Genomic DNA, 26,684 nt, shown 5'->3' with positions numbered 1-26,684 from the left:
CACGGACATTTGACGACAAATTCGAGGAAACTTTTATTAGAGTTTTTTTCTAATAACAAAAGTGTCCTCAACAGCAATTTGTTCTTTCCAACTTTTGCTGTCAAATTGTTGGCATCTTCGGGCAGCTAACTCAGGTTCAAATTACCGTCAAGTTCAAGCTAAAGTGGCTATTAGGGAGTTTCTCCATAAATTTTTGCCGCCAATCAGCGGCGGCCATTTTGCACGCTGTGAGTAATTTCTTAACCTAACCATCAGTTGTTGCATTCGTGTTCTGGCTCTGGTCAGTTCATTCCTCTTTGAACATCGATCGGCATCACACTTAAACAATATTTCTATTCTAGTGTAAAGTGTAAATAAAGTGTTAAAGTCATCAGTGAACTTAACCTCCTACAAGACAATCTTCACCTAGTGTAGAAAAACAATCTCTTAAATAAAAATAAGACCAATAGTTTTATTTATTAGTGATCAGCAAGCAGTGAATAATAATCCTTTTATTCAAAGTTATTATATAAATAATTGTTGATAATATAAAGACATTCTATAAATAAAATGTCAGGACATCAATCACATCGTGATAGGTCGCGCAGAAAGGATTCACGGTCAGATGACTACGATGTAAATCGTCGCGAGCGTAATAATAAAGACAGATATAACATTAAAAATAATCGACATGATGACAATACCAGTAGAAATAATAATTACGACAGATCACCACCTGCAAGAAGACCAAGAGACCGCAGCCGTTCACGACATCGCGACGACAACAGAAAAACTTCACGATTTGATAACAGGAGGAATGATCGACCACGTGGTAACAGAAACCACGATAACTTTTCTTTTAATGATGGTGACGCTGGAGATGGTCCTGCCAGAGTTAAAAGAGAACCATCTCCAAGCTGGGGACGTTCTCGAGGGTCAGGTGATGAAGAGAAACCCAAACCAGTTGACAAGGAAAAACCCAACTTTGAATTGTCTGGAAAGTTAACAGAAGACGCGAATACTGTCAATGGTATTGTCATAAAATATGCAGAACCAGATGATGCTCGTAAACCTAAACGTGGTTGGAGATTGTATCCATTTAAGGGCGAAAAATCCCTGCCGCTTCTCCACGTGCACCGTCAATCTGGTTATCTACTGGGCAGAGATCGTAAAGTTGCTGATATTCCATTGGATCACCCTTCGTGTTCAAAGCAACATGCTGCTCTTCAGTACCGTTTGGTTCCTTACACCCGCGAGGATGGCACCAGTGGTAAACGAATCAGACCTTATCTGATTGATCTAGAGTCAGCTAATGGTACTTTTGTCAATAATGTCAAACTGGAGCCTAGAAGATTCCATGAGCTGCTGGAGAAGGATGTCATCAAGTTTGGATTCAGTTCAAGGGAATACGTTCTGTTGCATGAACGCAGCAAAGATGACGAGCTAGATGACGATGTCGCTGTTCCCAGTGATGTTTAGGTAATAAATCAGTTATTTATGGCTTTGATTATTTTTTTTAATCATTAGAGAGTTGAAAATTTATTAATTTAAATCATTTTTTTTTCAGATTACCAGACACATTGATCGTTATTGAGTGTAAAATGTATTTTTACGTAGGCCACGAATCTATGTATATTAAAGTACCTGGTAACGATCAAATTTAAGTAATATTAATTATGGTTATAAATAATTATTAACATTAATTCGTAATTTTCAGAATAAATTTAATTACCGGAATCAGATTCTTTATAATTGGAATTTCAATTAAAAAGATACGATTATGTAAATGGACTCAGTCTTTATTTTAAATATTTATTTAAAAATTATTTGAATGTGTGATTAATATTTGTCATGCTCTAGTTGTTGATTATTACAACGCTAGTAAATTAAATATAATTTTTAAAATTTAATTCAGTGGTAATTAGGATTCGAGACAGATTTCATTGAAAGTTATTAAATAATTTTTAGTTTTATATTCGAGTCTCGATTAATGAGTTATTAAGTTACGTTCATAATTTAAAATTAATTAAAATTTAGTCAAGACTATACCTACCACTTTTATATACATTAATAAATATTAATTAAAAATTGTCTAGTTAATAATAAATATATTTAATCAAATTATTTTTTGTAATACCAGCATCGAAACTTGAAGCTTCAGTGTCTCTACAGCCAATGGAAATTAATAATTTCAGTCCAATGCTGCGAATTAATTTTAGCAACAATTAAGTCGATTCTGATTGGCTGCTGACACTGAAACTTTAATTCCAATGCAGGTAATCATGAAAAAACTGTGTAACTCGGCATGAAACGATTTCAGACCATGTCAGCCAACTCTACCCTGGTCTGAAATCGTTTGTTTCATCCCTTGTCACACAGCAGACTATTACTCGTGTTAATCATATGAGTTGTTAAAAAATATGTACAATAACTGTATATAATTATAATTATGTTTCATTAATAATAATGAAATTGAATGTATCAGCTGTAATTAATTAAATTATTATTTTTAATTTATAAGAAAAATTCATGTACCCGAAGATCAGAACGTTTTTCGCGGAACGAAATGAAAAGTAAAAAATCTACAGTATCTAGACTTCTTAAATGTTTCACACGTCAGCCGAAAATTGTAGGCCACCCCCAACTACCCGTCAAGTCGCATTTAGACTCAAATTATAAAAATTACTTCCACTTTCGTTGCCTGAAAAACGTTCTGATCTTCAGGTACACAAAAATTCACACTAGTATTTTTTTGTCATTCTTTTATTACGAGTTTTAAAAATTATAATCATCTTTTTTTTTAATGTATAAATTGAAATTTATTAAATTGAAAAATTTTTATTCTTTGGTCAACATAATTATTGAATACTATTTACATTATTATTGTTATTATTATTATTATTATTATTATTATAACTAATTAATTACAATTAGTAAATGATTAATGAACGATATGTAACTGTCACAATTGTTGCACGAGGAAGACTATTATTATATTATTAAAATAATAATAATAATAAAAATTTAAATGGAAAATGATATAAAATACTTGATATAAAAATATGAATATAAAATAATTTTATAGCCTATATTACACTTAATTAATAATAAAATGATTAATTAATAAAATTATGACTTTAAAACATTACGACGAGTAATTTATACAACTTAATTAATTTGTTTTTCTTTTACATATAAAACTTAACAAATTTATACAATTAAATAAATACTTTTTAATTATTTTATTGTAAATAAATTTATAATAATCTATTATTTAATATAATAAATATCTAGTGTCCATAAAAAATAATTAATTTATTTATTAACAAAACTAATAGTCAATCCACATTTATTATTAAAAATAAAGTGGCACTCGGAAGTTGTTTAAAACTGTGCATCAATTAAATAAATTTATTTTATATTATTAATAATAATTTATAAAAAGGCACGTATCAGATCCCTGATATTTATAAATATATGTCTATACATATATATTTTTATAAAATAAATCATTAATTAACTCTAGTTGAATCAGTATTTACATTTGTATATGTGACAATATTATTAGTATTGTCATCAATAACTTGCGGTGGTTGTCTTAATAAATTTAACAAAACATTATTCATAACAAGAGGTATATTAGCTCTACTACCTTCTAAATTTGCGTGATTTTTATGTACTCGCAGTGTACCATTACCGATAATATTTGTTTTGTTAATAATAATATTATTATTATCTTTATTCGCGGAGCCAGTCGTCGTCGTTATTGACGTGGAAGATGATGTAGAACTAGGATTACTATCTAATGAATTATTATTATTATTATTATTATTATTATTATTATTGTTATTATTATAATTATAATTATTATTATTATGATTTTTTAATGGAAGATTATGTTGAGATCCAAGAACTGACGAACTTGGACGAGTTGATGGCAATGAACTGCGTAATGAAGTTATTGATGAACCGAGTGAGCTACAATTCCTATCGTCTAAACTTATTTTTGAGCATTCATCATTATTTTTATTATTTAAACTATTAGACAGTAGTTTTGATGATGTACGTTCATTCAGCGATGCTCTGAGTCCATTTTTAAATGCATTTATAACTTTAGTATTATTTTTTAATCTCAAATTATCAAGAGTTTTGCTTCTTTCGCTGGTGTTTAATCTTCCCATTTGTGATAATATGTTGTCTAGATGTTCGCGGTCCTCTGGTGTTATTTCACTTCGTACAAGTAGTTCGTTAGCTTTCGTATCTGCCGACTGTTGCTGGTGTGGAGGCTGCGGTTGCTGGACTGCCTGAATACTTTTGCTCTTGTCACTTGAACCAGTCCCGATATGTATAGATCTTGGAACTTCGTATTCGTCGGTCTGATTAGATTTAACTGTCGACTCGGCATTGTCTGCTAGGACTTCGAGGTATTTAGGTAGTTCTACGTCAGATAAACGGACTGTTGTTACTGTAGTGCTACTTGAGTCTTGTAGGAATGGTTGCATATCACGACTTCCTTCAGAACTACTTGATTTCCATGAATTACCTGAAGATCACATTTTTTTTTCCTTTGCTTTAGAATTTATTATTTACTTTTTTATCAATTAATTATTAATAATCTCTTTTTTTATTATGAACTTTTAATTAATAACAATTAATAACAAATGGCGCAAATGATTTATTATATTACCAAAAAAAAGAATAATTTTTTTAAAAGTGATTTTGGTATTTGAATTTCTATAATGTAAAAAATTTGCGGATTGAATCTGGAGTGAATGTGGATTTAAATAAAATCCAGATCACTCCGCGGGAAACGAAACTCCCTTTTTACGCCGTATGAAGAGTAATTTTTTTAAAACTCCAGAACTCCGAGTGACGGAGTGCATTTGATCTGAAATAAAATCCGTAATCACTCCAAATTCACTTCCGATTTTTTACAGTCCCGATGAAAAAAGATTTTATACAATTCTATAGAATTATATATCAATTATATGGACCATATATAATTATATATAGACTATATATAATTGGATAGAAAAAATGGCCCGATCCAATTGTATACAATTTGTATAGAAATTGTATACAATTTCTATATAGTTGTATACAATTGGATCGGGCCATTTTTGTATATAATTTTATACAATTGTATAAAATCTTTTTTCATCGGGCGTATAAAAAATTATTTTTTGTTCCCAATGAAATGACAATTTAAATATTAATGAATTAGTTATTTATACCCAGTACCAAAAAATAAATAAATAAAAACCTACCTGAGTTATGATTTTGATTCTCGTCAGCAAAGTAAGCCTTGTTAGAGACGCCTGCAAGCAAGCATGAGCCATGCAATGGCCAATTTGAATCAAAGCTCATTTATAATATATAATTTTGTTAATTAAGATGATTAAAAAAAAAAAAAAAAAAATACACTTATAAATAATATAAACAAATGATTGCGTGATAAAATAATGGAAACACAAATATTTAAAAAAAAAGTTCCCTCAGTACTTGTTACCATAAAAATAACAATATCATGCATTAATTAAATTAAAGAGTAATTAAATAAAATATAATGATAACCAACCTCGTCGCGTTAAATAATGACCCGCATGTACGGGAATTAATGCCGCGTCATCGGTATTGTTTTTTAATAATATTATTTGTTCGAGACAAGTTTTAAAACTCGGTCTGTTTTCCGCGGGACTCCAGCACCGTGACATCAATTGGAACAACGCCGGCGGACAATTCCCTGGCTTCGATAGTCTACCACCGGCACGTACGTATATTAATACTTCTTCATTTGATCTTGCAGGGTACGGTTGTTGTCCTAGTGACGTTATTTCCCACATTAGCACACCGAATGCCCAGACATCACTTTGGGTTGTGAACATACCGTCCATAAGTGATTCTGGGGACATCCAACGCACTGGTAGTAGTCCTTCTCCTGACTTTAAATTATTTTAATAAATAAATAACTCCCTTTGATGATTTATCGGGTACCTGAAGATCGGAACGTTTTTCGCGAAGGGAAAAAAAAAAATTTGATAGTAAAAAATCTACTGGATGACTAGATTTCAGAAATGTTTCGCGACCACCCCCAACCTCCGGAACTACCCCTTAAGTAGTCAAATTACATGATTTTTTTTCATTTTTGTTGCGCGAAAAACGTTCCGATCTTCGCCCTGGTGAAAATTTTCCGGACTTTTTTTCTGAATAACTCTGAAAAAGTCTTTAGAATTTTAGAACTGAGTTTTTCAGATAAAATTCCGAAAAATTTCCACCAGGGCGGGTACATGATTTATCAATAAATTTTTAAACATTTACCTTACGATAATAATCATTTTTATAAATATCTCTTGCGAGACCAAAGTCTGCTATTTTTACAACCCGGTTTTCGCGATTTCGCGCCGAAACGAGACAGTTCCGACAGGCTAAGTCACGATGAACGAAATGCAAACTCTCTAAATAATGACAACCCCGTGCAACATCTTCGCACATTGCCAATAAATCTTGTAATCTTAATGCACGATGATCTGTTGGTGGTAGCGGACGACTTGCTCTTAAATAACTCAATAAATCACCAGCTTCCATTAATTCTAATACCAATAATGGCGTGTCTGTATCGAGACAAACTCCCAGTAATCTTAAGACATGTTTATGCCTAAACTGACTCATTACTTTGGCTTCTTGTAAAAATTCGGTTTTTTCCTGGGTTGTTGCTCCTTTACGGAGAGTTTTTATTGCCACTGGGGTTGTTTTTCCAGGAGCTTCTAAGTCTTTTGCGTAGCCTCGGAATACCTTAACATCAAACATAGATTTTTCTTTATTATTATTATTATTTTTTTTATGCCACAAGTGATGAGTAAAATAAAATAAATACCTCGCCAAAAGCACCTCTACCAAGAAATTTATCTGATTGTAATTGATCGCCTCTTATTTTTGGTAGCGTTGAATCATCAGGATCATTTTGGAATGATGGAACATAAAGCGCATTTGATTGAACAAAATTACCACGCGGTATTTCACGAAGTGTCGCTAATTCAACGTCTGATACCACCGGTGGTAAAATTGATTTTTTGACTTCTTTGCGTTGTCTATTGTACACTAAAACCAAAAATCGTGAATCAAATATTTACACATCAATTAGAGGCTTAAAAAAAAACATACTATCAAATACTTACAGCAAAGAAAGTAGCAGAAACAAAGCAATACTATTGTAATAACGGGTACACTTAATCCTAAAATTAATCCCAAGTGCTGTTGTCCAGCCATAGTAGTGCTGACGGTATCAGTGAGATCAACAATCGCGCTAACTTGACTCCATTCTCCAAATCCATAAGCATTTCTCGCTTGCACCCGAAATATGTACTTCTGGTTCATTTCCCCAACGATTATCCAATAATTATCTCCACCCGTGTAACAAACTTTCCATCCTTCGTCGTCTTTATTCCTATTTTCATCACCATTGTCTTCAGAATCATCATGATTGTCGCGTAAATCATCAATAATTTTACCTTCCAATCGGTACATCTCGACTTGGGATCCGTGGGCTTCCGCTGCTTTCCAATTCAGTTGATAAACCGAGTTACGTAATTTAGTGACACTAGGACGTCCAGGTGGACTAGGAACATCACCGAAAGTTTGAAAAGTAAACCGTGCATCTGGCGGCCAAATAAATTCATCATGACAATTTGGGTAACGCAAAATCAGTCTAAATTTGTACATCGTTCTGGGCAGTAACCCACGTATATAATACTCAATTTTCTTATTATTTTTATTTGCAATATAGTAATCAGCAACTTGCCATTTTTCTAAACCAACGGCCGTGTATTCTAATGTGTAATTAATAGTTACATTAGCCGTTGGTTCCCATGTAACATTAAGTGTGTTAACACTTGCAGCAACATTTGTCAAATTGTTTGGCTCTGGGTACATACTGACAACTTGCCCTTCACTTTCGCCGTAAGTGTCATTAGAATCTGCCGGGTAAGCGCGGACGTCAACTAAATAATCCTGCCCAGGAAGCAGCGGTTTCAATAGTTCCATAAATCGGCCATCAGAGGATTTTATCAGATTTTTTATCAACTTTTCCCCCTTAGGACGTTCTCCATTAACCAGCCTCAATGTTCGCCAGTGAATTTCATAGCGCACTGCCGCGGCATTCAAAATACGCGGTGGCAACCAATAAACGGCTGCCAATGTCGGTGTACATGATTCAACTGTTACATTTTGCGGTGCTGACGGAGCACCCGCGGCAGTTTGTAACACAACCGTATTGCCAAATTCATGCTTAGCCATCACCATATCACTGTAGTAATTACTTAATGCCAATTTGAACTGATACATTGTAAACGGCTGCAAATTCATTATTTCAAACTCTTTCTTGTATGTTTTGAACTCGAGTACGTCATTTGTATCACAACTTGTGGAATCATGACATCGCGATACTTGGATTGTGTATAAAGTCCCAGGTAAATTGTAACGCTCGCAACCTAAATGTGTTTCGGGTGTCGGTAATTTGATTGTTATGCTGTTGGCTTTTTTGACCAGTTCTTCAACAGTATATGACATTTGATATGGTATCAAACAGTCGGTATTTGGATATGACTGCAGTGATTTACCAATTGCTTTTATATTTCGTACATTATCTAAATAAATTCGCTTGATATCCTGCTCATAGGGATAAATTTTGTTGACGTAATAAATTTCATTACCGCCCAAATTTAACCAGTAGACGTTTATTTTGTCAACAGTCAGCGAAATTGGTGGCAGGCCACGATTGAATCCTGGATTTATGACTAAATTACAGACACAGCCATTGATTCCTGCGATATTTAGATGTCCTTCGAGAGAGGTCCAGTACATTACCGGGTTATCTGGATCAGTATTGTCAATAGTCATCGAAGGTTTTATTAATGGACGATATGGGCACGAGCAATCACTGTCATCGTGATTGAAAAATGGTCTTATTGACGTACCGTACAAATCAGACTGCATTATGATACCGTGTTTACCTTCTGCTAATTCAATCCAAAATAAATCACCAGTCAACGGCGAGACTTCTAAATTAACGATATTTCTGCTACTTGTTATTATTTTTTCATACAACAACGCGCCCGATGACTCCCATGCACTTAAATCTAATTTAATAATACTACTGACACCCGATTTTCGATGCAATTCAGACCAATATAGATTTCGTGATATCCAATCAACGCACATCGAAGTTGCTGTATTATTTAGTGACAGTATTTTAGCTGTATTAGTTCCATTCAAATTAGCCATTACTATTTCCTGCATTTCATTAATCCAATATAATTTATTGTCAATCGTAACATAACGCATTTCAATGGCAATGTGTCTCGTTAAAATGATCTCAGTCTTTAAATCTAAATCTATTAACTTAAGAGCATCAATTGATGCAACGATTAATTGTGGTACCGGATCTTCGTACTCTGTCGAAATATTTATCATGTCAGCAAATGAACCAGCACCAACTTCCGTAAATGCTTGTACTTCAAAGTAATACGTTGTGTTTGATTTAAGTTTATTAACAACATATTCCCGTATGTCATGATTTATTTTAATCCCATTAAACACATCAACATTTATGCCGTTATCTAAAAACCAACAGTGTAAAGTATATCCTTTTATGATACCATTTGGAAATTCTGGTGAATCCCAACGAAATGTTATTGTTATATCTACATCATTAGTGTTATTATTATGGTAATTAATATTATTACTAATTGGTAGTCTGTTAAATTCAACAAATCCACGTACATTTGTTGGTTGACTTGGTTCACTTTGTGGTGAGCGTAGTACTCTACGTGTGTGCAATGCAGCGCCCCAATAAGTAAACGCTTTGATAGTTACTTCTAACAACGAATATGGTAATATTTGTTCAGAATTATAATACATCATTGTTGTACCCGTTGTTATTTCAGGATTTGAATTCGTGTTGATATAATTTGCAAACTTAACTTCATAAAAAACAGTTCCATAATTAATATTAGTTACGGGATCCCATGTAACATTAAAATTACGCCAGGTACCGATAACGCGAATACTGTCTGCTGAAACTGGGCGTGGAATTACTGTGATATTATCGGAGGTCAATCCCGTAGGATATTGATGTAATGCAGGATCCATTATAGCAACCATATGCAGACCGATCAAACTGATTCCGTTTATCATTGCGGTGTTTTGGCCAGTGAGGTCACCAATAACGGCATTGCGATCGTCTTGCAGCCATAGCAAATGTTCAGAAAAATAACACAGTGGGCCCTGAATATTCGGGTACTGCAAAGATGAAACTTTTTCCGGTACCAAACGTTGGGTCATTGGGACACGTTCTGAAGTGGGCGCACGATAAACAATCGAACCGCTTTCATAACTCCGTACAATCCAGTAGACATAACGATTTTCGGTGTCTATGGTCAGGCCCATAACTTGTTTACCGTTGAAAATTTCATCTGAATGATAGTAACGGCGATCGAGGCCATTCAAACGTGACACTTCAACTGCATGACCCGTTGACCAGTACAGATATGCTTCTTGCGAATCGATTATTAATTCTTTAACTATCGCGAGTATTGACATTGGTTCCTGTTGGGTGCCATTTAAATTCGCGCGTGTTATTATCTGTTGCTTAGGATTTGCCCAGTATAATTTTTTGGCAAACCAGTCGACGGCTACTGTACCAACGGAATTTATATTTAATTTTGTTTTTTGATGACTCGTTATGTTGTAACGGTACAGCGCGGAATTGTTGCCTACGATATACAGGGTATCTTTGTACCAGCTCACATCAATTATATGATGATAATCATTGTCATTGTCTTTCAACATGTCTTTGTAAATAAGAGTATTTACATTTTCACCGGTAACGTCACTTTTTAGAAGGCCTTCATTAGCAGACCATAGTATAGAAGCATGTGAATTTTCACGCAGCGTTTTGCCGCGAAATTCAGTCGACCAAGGCCCGCGACCGGCATGAGTATAAGCAGCTGCTTTGATGGTGTATTCTGATTTTTCACGTAAATTGTAGACGGTGTGGGAAGAACCGGCGATTCCAAGTTGCGGCACAATTTGACCAGTCATTTCGTCTCTTATTTCTAATTCATATGACCAATTTTGCCAGGCGCCTTTACCCTGTCCGCCAAGTAAATGAGGCGCTTGCCACGACACTTTAGCTCTTTCTGCTCCCAGAACAGCTTGTACACCTGTTGGAGGGTTGACTGGCACCGGAACAGGTTGACTGGCATCCATAAAAACATTAACACTCACAAAAGAGCCGTCCGATCTATCAGGATATGCATTATGAAAATAACGATTCTGTCCCGAATGATAACCTTCTGTCAATACTTCTTCGCCATTAGTCCAGTAAAATAAACCATTTGCCATAGCCAATGACACAACATTTTTAAATTTCGGCTGCTGAGTATTCGCACGCAAGTTCAAAATTTCACGACCATCCAAAGAGACACTTATTACAGTATTTTGTGTATGATCTGGTACCAGCAATCTAAAATTAGTATGATCGACTGTAAATGCGCCTAAATGTTTGTCTTCTAGTATCAAATAAGGTTGAACTTCGTGTTTTATTCCGTTACTGATGTCCGCTAGATCTAGCCGAAATAAACCGCCGCGCGTTACCCAGAATAAATAGCCATTGTACGGATCGACTTCAATGTGAGATGGACGTGTCATGAAACCAGCCATTGCAACAGTCAATCCTTTGCCGTCTAAATTACATCGCGCTATTTGCCACACCGTTGTTGCATGATTAACTTCACCCAGAATATACAGATGTGAATTCAGCCAATCTACGGACAAACTCAAAGGCTTGAAGTTGGCTTGATCCGGACGCAACACAACTATTGGCTCGGTTTCTTTCAATATTGTCGTCCGATAAATATAACCCATGGAATCCGATACAAATAATTGTGCTGATGACACGTGGATTGCTACCCCACGGATGCGGCTGTTTGCACGATATATAATACTTGGTTCGTCTAACATATCTGCCCCTTGTTTCATAACTACATGCTCGCCGCCTAATATTAGTATCGGTTGTTGCGTATCTTTTACTAAAAAAACATAAATAATTATTCAATCAATTGATTGATTGATTTCAATGATTTCATTTTATTGGGAGAAAATTTATAAAAATATATACCAGCGGGCTCTGAAGGTGTCGTTATATAAATAACTGTTGGTGGTCCATCCCCGATAGCGTTTCTCATCGATACACTTACAGAGTAATTTTGATTTGGTTTTAAATTTTGAAACATATAGTGATCTGTGTTTTCGGACGCTGGTATGTCCTAAAGTTATTTTAACAGAAAAATTATATTTTACAATTTGTTTTTAAAAAACTTTTTTTTTTTGGTGGAATTGTAACTCAAAAAGATGCATCCCCTGTTAGATTTAAAAGAGGACGCCATGCCAGAAAAACTACTGTCTGGTTCAAGCCAATCTTAAGGTATTAATGCTTCTTACTAAATACATCATTTTTTTTTTTTATTAACAAATTAATCGTGCAGCGAAGCAAGTGCAGTTGGGGCTTAATAGCAAAGCGTGTAAAAATATAAAAAAAGCAGATTGCCGAACCAGCATTAACTACTAATCGTAAGTGAAATAAGAGACGTGAAAATATAATAAAAAATATTTTACATAAAAAGATTGAGCAGAGAGATTGTGCAACTAAAAAGTTCTAAATGTGCAAAGTAAAAAATAAAAATAATAATAAAAAATTAAAATTGAATGAATATTGCGTTGAATTCTGGCGTGGCGTGTACCTTATTAAGCAAGAAGTCTCCTCCTTGCAATTGTAAAACATAGGACAATAATGGACCATTGGGAAAAGGTCCTGGTTCCCAAGATACAGAGACCCGGTAACTATCGACGGCTGCTGCTCTTACAATTACCGGTGCTGATGTAGGACGACCCGCAGCTAATGTCAATATAACTACACTCGGGGCTGACACTATTGGCTCGGGATTATGTTGTGATGACTTCAACAGTAAGGCCACCCGAAACTAAACAAATTTTTTTACACTAAAGTATAATTTTTTCCGTGGCCTCTAATTTAATTTTTAGTAAACTACCGCCTAATTAAAATCTACAAATTTTTTTTTTAAATACCATAATTAAATACACACTAAAAATTTTTTAAATCTATTTAATTAAAAATTTTTTATTTTTTTATTAATCAATTAATGCACTGTAAAAAATTCGCGGAGTGAATGCGGATAAAATCCGGAGTGAATGCGGAGTGAATGAATTTTTAATTATTCACTCCCCTCGGAGTGAAATTCACTCCGGGGCGGAGTTTTGAAAATATTATTAATAAAATATAACTCCACATAATAAAATCGAAGTATAAATTCGCGTATTACAATATAAATCAACTGATATGCACACACATACACACATACATATTTAGGCACACACGTGCACGCGCACACACACGCACGCACACATTTGCACACACGCCCACATTTGTACACACGCACACATTTGCGCACACTCACAAATTTGCACACACGCACAAATTTACACACACGCACAAATTTACACACACGCACAAATTTTCACACATACACACATCTGCACACACCCAAACACACACTCGCACATACACACACATATTGTTTAGCAGTTTCATATAAATTAAAATAAATTTATTTAAGTATTAAAACTCTGGACCGGAGTGAATTGGGAGTGAAATAAAATCCGCGTCACTCCGAGATCACTCCGCTAAAAAAAACTCCCAATTTACTCCGCATGCGGAGTGATTTTTTAAAAAACTCCGGAACTCCGAGTGGCGGAGTGAATCCGGAGTAAATTCGGATTTTATTTCACTCCGGATTCACTCCGGATTTTTTACAGTGTGGTATTTTATTTTTAAAAATTGAATAGTGAAAATAAAAAGCAAATTTACCCTGTATTTAGTGTATGGTTGAAGATTTTCAACAAGTATCTGATCATCTTCACCCCATGATTGATTACGACAGTACTGCCAAGTTTCCGCCAACTCTTCATACCTCCATTGCACTAAATAAGAAATTCCCGCGGCTCGTCTTTTAATATCAACTCCTTTCCACTCTAGTCTCAAAGACGTTGCTGTCAACGAATCCGCGACAAGAGCCGGCGCAGGTGGTACACCTATTTCCGCTAATAAACAAAACAGCATTTAAAATAAAATAAATACTATTCAATGGCATAGAAAATTTGGACATTTAACAAAGGTATTAATATCTCACACTCAGATCATTTTAAGGAAACGTTTAATCAGTGTAATTTCTCGCATTTTAACAAGATAAATTACTTCACCTACACTGTAAATTAAATATTATTCCGCAAGAACTTTAGTTTTAAAATATAAACTATCTGACACTTGGTCGTAGTGACAATAGACTATCAAAAATAATTTTATCGGTTACAGGATCAGTCTCTTTTGTCTCAATAACATACATAACGTTGTCTAATGTTTATAAATTATATTTAAATAAAATAATCGTTATATAAGAATTGAATAATTATTATATTTATTTTTATAATGCGATCAAGTTCATATGGAACTGGAAGCGGATCTAAATCATTAAAATCTAAATCTTCAACTCAAGACGAAAATACAATCAGTACTAATATTAATAATAATAACGAACGATTAATTAAAAGTTTGAAGGACTATCAGTTGGTATTGGATTCGCTGAAGGATGATTTCAATAAAAAATGGAAAGTAACAAAAGTTAAACAAGATGCGACGTTAAATGACTTTGATATTTTGCGAACGTTGGGTATGGGTGCATTTGGAAGAGTCAAATTAATAAAACATAAAGAAACTTCGTTGTACTATGCCATGAAAATACTTGATAAACGTAAAATTGTTAAGACTAAACAAGTTGAGCACACGCGTAATGAAAAAAGAGTATTGCAGTCGATAAATTATCCTTTTGTTGTGACATTAAAATATTTTTTTAAAGATAATTCATTTTTATATATGGTCCTGCCGTTTATTAACGGCGGCGAATTATTTTCTTATCTACGACGCAAAGGTAAATTTACTGAAAAATTATCAAAATTTTATGCTGCACAAGTTTTACTGACATTGGAATATTTACATTACTGCGGTTTAGTTTATCGTGACTTAAAACCTGAAAATATATTAATAAGTTCCGATGGTTATTTGAAAATAACAGACTTTGGTTTTTGTAAACTCATTCAAGCAAGAACATGGACGTTGTGTGGCACACCGGAATATATTGCGCCGGAAATAATATTGTCAAAGGGATACGGTAAATCTGTTGATTGGTGGAGCTTCGGAGTATTAATTTATGAAATGACTGCTGGTTACGCGCCATTTTATTCAAAAGATCCAATGAAAATTTATGAAAAAATAGTAAGCGGAAGATTTAAATTTCCCGCGCACTTCAGCGATGATTTGAAAGATATTATTAATAATTTACTGCAAGTTGACTTGACTAGAAGGTACGGGAATTTAAAAGATGGCGTATTGGATATCAAAAATCATGTGTGGTTTCGTTCTACTGATTGGGACAACATTTATAATAAAAAATTGAAAGCTTCTTATATTCCGGTTTGTAAGAATGATGGCGACGCTAGTAATTTTGATTTTTATAATGAAAATTCAATGGTCATCGAATCTAAAGATTTGTTTGCCAAAGAATTCGCTGATTTTTAAAAATTTATTATTGTTTTGTTAATTACCTTTAAGTTGTTGAAAGTAACGGTTCAATGCGTCGTGACATCCTAGTACACAGTACAATTCTTTAGGCGGTAATAGCTCTTGTGTACCGTTCTGTTGATAAAAAAAAATATATTGTTTTTAATTTAAATAATAATGTACAATAACTTATTATAATAAATGTAAAATTGAAATAAATTTTTTAAATTTTAATTATTAAAATAAAGTTAGACGTACACATGTTGATTGACAGCTTGTTTCGAGGGCTTGTTCCCATGCTGCGCATCCTTTCTCACACTGGAATAGATAAAAAAAAAATTAGTTGACATTAGAAGTTCAATGTCAAGTGGATAGAATGATATTAAATATGAATATATATCTATTTATTTAGTCAATAATTTTTGGTAGCTATCGCATTGGGTCTTGACATATTTTCGGGTGATTGTTTTTTTTTTATTTGAATCTTATCTAGTTTGTACATTAATCAGAAAAATTATTAGACTACTGGAATCTTAATTTTAATAGAAGTTTGTATTTTTTATGAATAGATAGAACATTATTGGAATAAATTATTGTTTCAGTTGAACAATAAAAATTTGTGAGTACCCCATTTTATCCGCAATGAAAATTTCAGTCCACGAAAATGTCCCCCCCCCCTCAATATATTTTTTTTTAATTTACGGATAAGCTGATGATTAAAAAAAAAATATTAATCATTTTTTATAAAAATCAATAGAGAGCACAAATTTTTTTTCAATTTATAAATAAAATTTTCGGTAAAAATTGACATTATATTTTAAATTAAAAAAATAATTAATCAAATACTTATTAAGCGGTCAAAAGTGAATAATAGTAATTTAGAAAGATTCGTTCAAAGAAGAGGCTGTCCCTAGATAATAATTAGTCTTGACTTCACGGTTCTTTTCAAAATGTCTTTTATCCCTAGCCGTTAAATGATGACTGACATCACTTAGCTACTTATTACTTTTAAACTTCCCTATATATCCATAATACTTAATAAATAATTTATATTTAAATAATTTACTATCGACAAATAAATATCGAGTATTATTTATTTTTATCATCAACCACTTAATTAATTTTCTTATTTTAAAATAAATTAATTGATATATTTTTTATATCTTCATTTAAATAAATCATCGGTCATTGTAGCGTGAATAAATGCTACTAAAACAAGCAAAGATTCAACTTGATGTGATATATGACGCAAGCACCAAACTCGCAAGTTATGTGCCAGAATAGAGTAGAGTGAACACTCATTAACTTGAATGCTAGCGCGAGACAATAAGGAATTCTAGACAAATTATACACGTGGGAGTTTTAATTTTATATACATTTTAGAAAATGTTTTTGAATTCAAAGGCTCAATCAATTGCTCAATATTTTATGGACAAAAATATTACGGTATATATGTTATTTAAAATAAATAACAGAAGAGAAAAAAATGAATTTAAAAATACCGTAAAATAATAACAAGTAAAATATAAAGCAATAAGTATTGTAAGAACAATAATGACCGGATCGTGACATAATTCATTCGAGTTAGTCGCAAATGAAAGTATAATTTTATTTTTTTTTATTAATATGCTCAGTTGGTTCTGCAACCAGCAACCCAACCAAGCCAACTACATCATGTATTATCGTGTATATATGGCACGTGCCTTTACATTAGTATATGACGCCTACGTTCATCATACAATCCAAGAACATCATCATACATATGTCGACATACTCCTTACGGCAATACAAATCCACGTACATGCATTACATATGTATATAAAAATATATATACGTATATACATGCTTGCCTGTCAAGACATGGATTTGCGAATTGCAATTTAACGCATCGACGTAGAAAAGAAAAGGAAGTTGGTGATTATCTATATTTAAAGGGAATTGACAGAAAGAAGGAAACGAAATAAAAATTTAACGCGACATTTATTGTATTAATTTATAAAAATAACGTTTTAGAAATTTTAAAAAAATCATTGGTTTGGAATTTTCGACTTTGATTAGTATTGAGATTTTTTGCACGCCTCGGAAGCGAAGCGGAGAGGTTGTGCTTTATAACCGACCTGTCAAGGTCACACGATTTCCACTCATTAAAGTGCATATATTTTTTTTCTATTACTCTTACACATTATGAAAAACACATCAATATAAAGCTGAAACACTAATAAATAATCCTGATACTTTTTTTAATTTGTCTAATATGTATTAATATAAAAAAAAGTTCATTAAAAAAAATTTATCGTGGACGTCCATTAGTCTGTGGTTCAAAAAAACGGCGTGGTACGGATATCTCGAAAACGACTTGACGAAACTACTTATTTTATTTTTTAAAATTTTCAGAAATAAGCAAAGAAGGTTCTTTTCGAAAATCACTACTGTAGGCCTTCTCGTTTTTTTAAAAATAAATCATTACGGTTAAAACCGGCAATCTTACATGTAAACAAACACACACTGCCGCCATTTTTCATTAGGAATGTTCTCCTTATTTATTTTTTTTTTTACTTTTATTACCGTATATTTACCATGGAAATTTCTATGGGAAAAGAGCGGGATATTCAATTTTATTCGAAATTTAACTTTTAAAAAAAAACATAACATGAGCGTTCGAGGCGTGCACTTTTGGATTTTCCAAATTTTTCTTTTAATATTTTTATTATGAGGTATGAAGAAAGTTAGTGAAATATTATTGACAAGTTCGTCGTTTTATAATCAAATAATTTCTTCAATTTATGTTTTTATTTAAATCGATAAATTTATCGCGGCGCCATATAAATACATTTATTTTAATAGATTAAATAAATAATAGGATTTGAAGATCAATTGAAATATTACCATTATTTGATTAAGGGAATAATTTTAATATTATGACGTCTATATTATTATTATTATTATTATTAATATTATTAATATTATCACTATCTATTTTCGAAGCTCGTTGCTCTTGGAGGCTATCAGTTAGGTCACATTACAAAAGTGACTCTTATTGCTTGACAAGAACATCTCACTATTAAAAAAAAAATAAAAACTAAATAATCTCCAAAAGATAAATTTTTCAATAATTTATTATTTCGATTCTATATCTCCCACTATTTTGTCACGTGGGATCGATATTGTATAATAAAGTGCTTAAGATATTAGCAAATAAATAAACAAGAAAACGTACGTTACTTAAATTATCAGCTCATTAGACATGATAAAGTATGTTTACGTTTTATTGAAACTCCTTGGAGCCACTTCTTTGGCAGTATTAAAAATCACTTGATATTCTAGTGTGCATTAGTTTTAAAATAAAAAATAAAAATATAAAACCGAGTAAAATAGACTCCATACAGAGCAGTGCCCGTTAATTTCTCGTTTCCTCATTAAATCCTCCACGCGTACCCTGTCCAAACCCTCACCCACCACAACTAAAAAGTCTCTTCCCGCCATAAATATAAATTAATATATTTATTTGAATAAATTTAAGAATTTATCATTTTTCAAATAAACTTAACAATCTTATAATTTAATTACCAATAAATAACTATTATCAGTATCCTATTTTTTACTCCAAAAGTAAAAATTAGATCTAAATTTAATTTTTTCTCCAAAAAAAAAAAAAAAATAATTAAAACCGTAATTCAAATTTCTAAAGAAAAAGTGATAAATTACAGCCTCAATATTTTTAGCGAAAAAAAAAAAATAAAATAAAACGGAAATTTTAATACACATTACAATTAATAAATTTGTGTGCATGCATAATTATTACAACTACTGTAACACAAATATAACAATAAATACAGTATTATTTTTTAGTCTTGTACTTCCGTAGTAGCAGAATCCGGGGTCGCACGTCAATTTGATGACATCCGTTAAAAAACGACACTTGTACGCGATCCAATTTAAAGTCACGAAGCCCTACATGCCGCCGGCTATTCTTTTATTCCTATACTACTTGTTCAAGTGCATTAAATATATACATATATATTTATACATCTATGCTTTAATGTACTTACATACATACATATATATCTATATAAATATATGAACACTATATATGTGAGAACAGAGTAAAGTACTAAAGTTTGTTTTTATTTGCGGTACCGGTACAATGTATATACGGTTGTAGGTCTTTCTCCCTCTCGACATTTAAACGTAACACTAGCACCCCGTGAAATGGTTATGGACCAACCACGAGCAGACAAGACCGGAAACTCAGTCATTAGCACCGAGGGACCGTCCGGATTATTCTTTTATTCCCTTGCTCGTTACTGCCCATCCCCCAATGTCCAATGCGCCCAATCATACGTTCCTTCAATCAACTTCCGAGACAATACAATTTTTTTAAATATATATATTTAAGTCTAACTACATATTTATTATATTAATAATACGATATCAACTGGTACCACGTGCTTGGATTCATTGTTTTCTTTTAAGGGGGATAGCAACTGTGAAATTTCAAAAAAAAAAATTTTTTTTTTTTATTAAATCAAAGTGTATATGTTCAAAAATATGTATCTAAAGTTTTATATGAAAATTCCGAATATTTTTCAAGTTATAGTCATTTTTGTGACAGCGCGTCAACTGACTGTTGCATCAACTAAAAACTTTAAACGCGTTTTTCTCGAAACTACTTTTTTTGAACTGTGGCATCTGTAATTTGCATAAATATGAACCGATTCGCAACTTTTTTTTTGCCGTATTCGTCTATTCAGTAGCTAAAGTTGCACGTAGGGGATTTTGAAAATTTTGATTTCTAAGTTTTTTTAGGGCTGTTTGAATCCAAAAAAATGAGAAAAAATAACGAAAAAATTTTTAATATGTCGCCATTTTTTTTCAAATCAAAATTTTCAAAATCCCCTATGTGCAACGATAACCAAATGCATACAGATTACGCCGTTTGGTTTTTTTGTTTCTGATAATCCGTTTTTGAGTTAGAGATGACACTGTGGTGGGGGAAATTTTTTTGTCGCTCCACAAAAATGCTTATAACTTTGTAACAACATGATATTTTTTAATGAAAATTTAGGAGAATTATCTTCAATGTATACTTTAGAAAACGAAAAAAACCCGATCCCCAAATTCCTTTATTATTCCAGTCAAAAAAATTCCCGAAAATCACCTATTTTTTCGATCCTCACAGTGGCTATCCCTCTTAACAGAATACTTATTTGTTATTTTGTAAATTTTTTATAATTTACCTGATCTATTTTACATCTTACGCCGCATCCGACTTCTGATGTGTCATCTGTACGATTCTGTAACAAAAATATCATTGATAGCTTACAAAAAAAATTCATTTCAAACTCTTATGACTTAAAAATTTTAATTTTTCGATAATCATTCAATCCGTTGAGTCAAATAATCTTTCGAAAAAAAAAATCAAAAATTTTGTACAAGTCAAAGTATAGGGAGAAATCTCTCGTGCATATTTACCAAAAAAATAATTTGAATTTGAAGTAAAATTAAAATAATTATTATTTCCCAGTGATTAATATTCATTTGTGAATAAACAAATATGCTAATACAGTACAATTTGAAACAACTAATATTATAAATATAGAGCCCACTAAAATTCCCATGAGTCTAAAAAATACACAACACGGTTCGTTTCACACCCCCGGAAATAATGTTCACCGACTCGTGGATTAAACTTAGCTTTTCGTACGTAAACTAAAAAAATTAAGTGTTTATAGTCGGATATCCACCTGTGTCCCGGAAGCAACTAACAATATCTAACGTCAAAAATCACCAGTAAATATGAACCCCAAAGTATTCAGCAAGATGATAAAATAAAGCTTATAAAAAAAATTTTAAATGTAAAAAAATTTTTCCCCTCCGTAATTTTACATTCACTGATTTATAATAATGATCTTGTAGCCTTTCGCGATAATGTATACAAAGGGTGACAATTTAACCGGATGAAACAATTTAAAAAGTTTTAACGGCAAGCATTTTAATTTATAAATTTTTGTTACGGCCTCGCTTACGGCTTCGCGATAGACATTTTTTTTTCTCATCTTTTAAATCTTCAAGATTTCCTGTTTTTTTTATATCACTAAAAACTTATTAGGCTTTCTGCAGCTTGTTCACTAAAATTATAGGGTAAATAATAATAATGATAATAACAGTTTAAAAAAATAACGGAAGAAATCCAGTGACAGCTAATGAGCTAAGTGAGTATACCTGTTCGAGTAAGTGTACGTCCGTATATTTTTTAACTACCAACGTCTTCGTTACGCTTGAAAACACCCGCCAACTGTTGCACCTTTTTACTCAAAGCCCGTAGATATATATATATATATATATATATACATAATATAACTACCTCAAGGTTCCTTCTATTCGTATCGAGACTCCCACAAATAAATACACGAAGCCTAATATCTCAATCTGAATCCTTACTAATTTTTTTATTAGAAACTTACAACTCAACAGTAAATTTTTTTAAAAAATCACAAGTATCCAATTATTTGAGCTATAATGTCACCACAAATATTACAATTGACTTTTTTACGGAGATGAGTTTGTAAATAAAAGTCGCACGATATTGAGTGTCAGGATAAAATTTAAGAGCAGTGTAATATAATATAACATATATATTGTCAGCCATACTTGCGGTAAGAGTTTTATTTCATCGGCACCATAAAGAGGGTCATCTTTTAATTGTCAAAATAATTATCATCCGAAAATTTATTTTTTACGACTTTGTAAACGAACTAATTTTATCAATTTATAAAAATGTAAGTTAAGGATGATGACCTTTTGAATAGAAGGAACGAATCCCACGGATTTTAGATTTCTAAATTGGTTAAAATTGTAGACAGAATAGGGGACCGAGTAGTTTTATGAGGTATTGTTGGTTTCTATGTCTACCATACAATATGTCAGAGCTGGACAAGAAGCCAGACACCCGTATAATAACAGATCTATCTCATAATTCGGGTAATGGATAATAAATAACTTATGACGGTAATTGTTATATTGAATTATTTACAGTTCCGGGTTTGTAAATTGACTTTTTTATTGACTACCCCGCACTCAATATTTTTGATTGATCCCAATAGTCGGATGTGTAGCAAAGTTATTGATGTGTTACGTTTATATAGACAATTACTTTTTGATTTTATATAAATATCTGTACACGGAATCCTTATGTAGTACCATTTTAGTGCGTCATGGTTGACCCTACATGTTACATTGGTGAGAGGATGTGACAGGCAGGAAGTTGATTGTCGAACGAATATGTATAGTATTGCATATTGCCATACATTTGTTTACTCTTCATATTGTTTATATATTTTTTTTTAGGTCAAATTAGAAAAAGTTTGTAGACAGTAAAAAAAATATTTTTTACTTTCCGATCGGATAAAAAAATAGATTTTTGTGACAATTTGTCAACATCATTAATGAAAAAAAAACTTTAAGTTCAAAATTTGTTTACCCGAATCCAAAATTTTTTTTAGTTTCTTCTTATAAAATTTTTTTATCAGTGTAACATTAAATTATTATGGAATTTTTTTTTACTAATTAATAAGTAAATAAAACTAATTATTTATTAGATGAAATACAAAATTTGTTATTAATAATTTTCGATAATAATAATTAAATTTATACATCATTAATATTTAGTATTTACCAGATAAAAATATAAAAAATTAGTTCATTACAAATAAACATGAATAGATAAAACTAAATCATCCATAACGGCTTAGAAACATTGAACGTTTACATATTACACAATTATCAGGTCAGTATAAATATAATATGTTGTTCAAATCCAATAAATATTTTTATTTATTTACATTAACCCTTAACAGATCTACCTAACTGGCGCCACTGTAAATAGAATTATAAAACAACAATTCAAATTTATATTACTTCCGTGTGAATATTTATTTCTCTACTCTCCGTTACCCCGTTTAGTTACGTTATATATTTATTATTTTGTCGTTCTAAAATCCCATGTTTATAAACTCGATGAGTTACACATACATCTAAACTATCAGACTAAACTAATGACAAGACTCTTTTAATCTAAAAATAACTAGATCCACTACAAAAGACCAAACTTAATTATATTCTCTATTACACAAAATAAAATTTTTTTTCCTTTTATTTTTAAATTCCCTAGCAATTTATTAAACGCGATTGGATTATCTAAAAGATGCAGCTCACGGTAGAAACTCTGAGAAAAAAAATAACTTTTGTAATTACAATATTTTCTCGAGTAATAGATCGATATTAATTATTGAATTATTAATTTCATTCATATTTAAGACAAAAAATCGTTCTCTTGATAGAAGAAAATTTGAATTTTTTTACATCATTTCAAAAAACAAGATCAAGTCAAGGTATTTTTGAGCAAACTTACACAGAAAAAAAGAATTTCTTGGTGCAAGAAATATTTTGTATTATGAATTGAAGACAAAAATTTTTCTTGGCTCAAGAATTTTTTTCTCGCCTAAAAAATTTTTTTCTTGTTCCAAGAAAATTTTATCTTACCCCAAGAAAAGTTTTGTTTTCACTTTATAATAAAAAAAATTTCTTGGTTCAAGTAAAAATTTTCTTAGAACAAGAAAAAATTTTTTGCGCCAAGAAATCATTTTTTTCTGTGTAGATGTCTCCGATTATCAAAATGATTTTGATTGAAATTTTCAAATTTTTGCACCGAAAATATACAAGGTTGATAATTTTTAATAGCATAGTTCCTTGTTCGAATATACAATGATTCTAAAAGTTTTTTTTTCTCAGTGTATTTCCAAGAGTATTCACTGCGAAGTTATGTAAACTATTTCAATCTGACATTGTATCTGATGGATATTGTATGTATGAATATATATAGATGCATTACAACTATTATAAACGTAAACTGATCACATGTAGATGATAAAGCTATTTTTTATATATTTCATTTGCAGTAAAAAAAATATATAAAATAATTCATTGAATAACGCGGTAAAAATGGGCGTTAAGTTAATAAGAAAATTTGAGTACGAGTAGGACATAAATATCCTTTTAAATGTAAATGTTTGAGCCTTGATGTCTAACGAGTTAAATAATAACACAAGAGCGAAAAAGAGTGCATTTATATATATATATATATATATATATATTTATATAAGTGTATACGAGTACGTGGTTTAATATTTTGTTAGCTCGTTGGTCTGCTTATGGTTATAGTGATGATGCGCTGTCGTGTAGTTAAGTTAATTAATGGACAGTACAGTCTGGCTGGAGTCTTTAAATTGATACGTCCTTCATCTCAACTTTTATTTTTTACTATTATATTTTTTTACCAACTGATAATTTTTGAAATTCAATAATTTGCGTTCGCTTACTGGTCAATAAACTGATTGATGGTCAGAAATTAAAAAAAAAAAATAAAATAAAACTATGAGCAGTCACTCAGATGAATAAAGCGCGAATGGAATTAATTTAAATTGGAGTGTAAATTTATCTTACATTTTTTTTTTTTGAATTATTTTTTTTTGCCGTAACTCATTGTTATTATAATTATAATACTTGGAAGACAAACGTTTTTACAGTGATTAAAATTAATAAACAACATAATTTCTTGTCAGTTTATAAAACGTATCATTATAAATAATGAACTTTACACTCGACTCAAAATATTATTATAAATTGATGCGTTGTTATTTTAAAAATAAATTTCATTTAATTAAAATTAAAATAATTATAAATTATAGCAAATGAAAATTTAAAAATAAATAAATAAACAAAATGTCACTTGCCTGATTGAAATCTAGGTCGGGGCATCTCGATGCACATTCTTGTTGTAAATTATCACCCGTAAATTGATGTTCCTCAAAATCATCTGGCAATAATGCTCTTGTTGTATTTACCGCCAATACTAGGACCACTAACAAGCATATTCGTTTAATCAACAACATAATATAATAATATTAAATTGCGATTTATTTTAAAATCGCTTATTCATTAATTGTTCAAAACAATTTTATTTAAATTAACAATTTATATTATTATTATTATTACTAATAATCGTAATTAATTTTTAATTCCACCGTCCGCCTATCTACCCACTTATTTATTTTTTTAACTACCATGTTAATCACATATTTAACAATTATTTTAATTGTTTTATTTAATATCACATTTTATTTATTTATTATTTATTTTACACTTCAATAAAATAACATGACAATTTGGTTAATTCGAATAATAAATAGAAAATATATATGTATTTTTAAAAGTCTAGTGTAGGTGGTTGTTTAAAGCTGGCGAGCATAAGAGCAACTGACTATGAGTGGCCACAAGACACTCGACTGACTCCCACCACATATACCCTTATCTCTTTCATTTCATACGTGATGTGAGCAGTTTCAAGCCCTTTTTTACTTAATGTATAATCAAATACATACCGCAACCATGGGTTTGTAGTGCAGGAAATTTTGGGGTGTACAAAGAGTAGTACGATGCACTTCTTAACACTAATTGCATCATTATTATAGTAATATAATTTTTGGATGGTTGATTTGTATGACAGGTAAATTTATCTCAAACCCAAAAGTGTACTCGAGTACAATTTCGAGAAATTTTTTTTTCTTGGCCCAAGCAACTTTTATTTTCACTTAAGCAATTTATTTTTTGGAGCAAGAAAATTTTTTCCTTGGGCCAAGAAATTTTTTCTTAGCCCAAGTTAACTTTTTTTCGTTCAAAACTTTGATTTTTTGGAGTAAGAAATTTTTTTTCTTGGAGCAAGAAATAGTTTTTTGGCCGAAGTTAAACTTTTTTTCGTTCAAAACGTTGATTTTTTGGCAAAAGATGACTTATTTTCTTTAGCCAAGAATTGTTTTTCTTAAACCGAGAAATTTTCAATTTCGCTTCAAAAATAAATTTTTTTGGAGCAAGAAAATTTACTGTCGTGAACCAAAAAAAAGTTTTTGAATCAAGTGTTTTACTTTTATTGAATCAAGAAAGAAAATTCAGAACACAATAT

General features: G+C 31.4%; 3 protein-coding genes across 6 annotated transcripts; 2 read left to right on the top strand and 1 right to left on the bottom strand.

Moving 5' to 3' along the window:
* The first annotated feature begins 280 nt into the window (after positions 1 to 280).
* On the top strand, positions 281 to 1,626 carry LOC130662958 (smad nuclear-interacting protein 1). The gene is made up of 2 exons (XM_057461952.1): positions 281 to 1,458; positions 1,547 to 1,626. The coding sequence occupies exon 1, from the start codon at positions 550 to 552 to the stop codon at positions 1,456 to 1,458; it is 909 nt and encodes a 302-aa protein (XP_057317935.1). The 5' UTR covers positions 281 to 549; the 3' UTR covers positions 1,547 to 1,626.
* A 1,543-nt stretch (positions 1,627 to 3,169) lies between these two features.
* On the bottom strand, positions 3,170 to 25,980 carry LOC130662951 (proto-oncogene tyrosine-protein kinase ROS). Of its 4 annotated transcripts, none has more exons than XM_057461940.1 (13): positions 25,459 to 25,980; positions 20,905 to 20,961; positions 15,926 to 15,985; positions 15,712 to 15,802; positions 13,922 to 14,154; positions 12,777 to 13,016; positions 12,155 to 12,302; positions 7,155 to 12,065; positions 6,854 to 7,077; positions 6,298 to 6,771; positions 5,558 to 5,921; positions 5,247 to 5,297; positions 3,170 to 4,522 (listed from the first exon to the last, which is right to left on the bottom strand). In XM_057461940.1, the coding sequence occupies exons 1-13, from the start codon at positions 25,615 to 25,617 to the stop codon at positions 3,492 to 3,494; spliced, it is 8,043 nt and encodes a 2,680-aa protein (XP_057317923.1). In that variant the 5' UTR covers positions 25,618 to 25,980; the 3' UTR covers positions 3,170 to 3,491. The 4 variants fall into 4 exon arrangements, with proteins under 4 accessions (XP_057317923.1, XP_057317925.1, XP_057317927.1 ...); XM_057461942.1 differs by having other exon boundaries at positions 12,900 to 13,016; XM_057461944.1 differs by having other exon boundaries at positions 12,906 to 13,016.
* On the top strand, positions 14,407 to 16,593 carry LOC130662955 (cAMP-dependent protein kinase catalytic subunit 1-like). The gene has a single exon (XM_057461948.1). The coding sequence runs from the start codon at positions 14,540 to 14,542 to the stop codon at positions 15,683 to 15,685; it is 1,146 nt and encodes a 381-aa protein (XP_057317931.1). The 5' UTR covers positions 14,407 to 14,539; the 3' UTR covers positions 15,686 to 16,593.
* Positions 25,981 to 26,684: the final 704 nt, after the last annotated feature.

This window comes from Microplitis mediator, chromosome 2 (assembly GCF_029852145.1).
Source record: "Microplitis mediator isolate UGA2020A chromosome 2, iyMicMedi2.1, whole genome shotgun sequence".
In the NCBI taxonomy this organism is placed as follows: Eukaryota; Metazoa; Arthropoda; class Insecta; order Hymenoptera; family Braconidae; genus Microplitis; species Microplitis mediator.
Note: the sequence above shows the minus strand (reverse complement) of the source record. Positions and strands in the feature narration are given on the sequence as shown.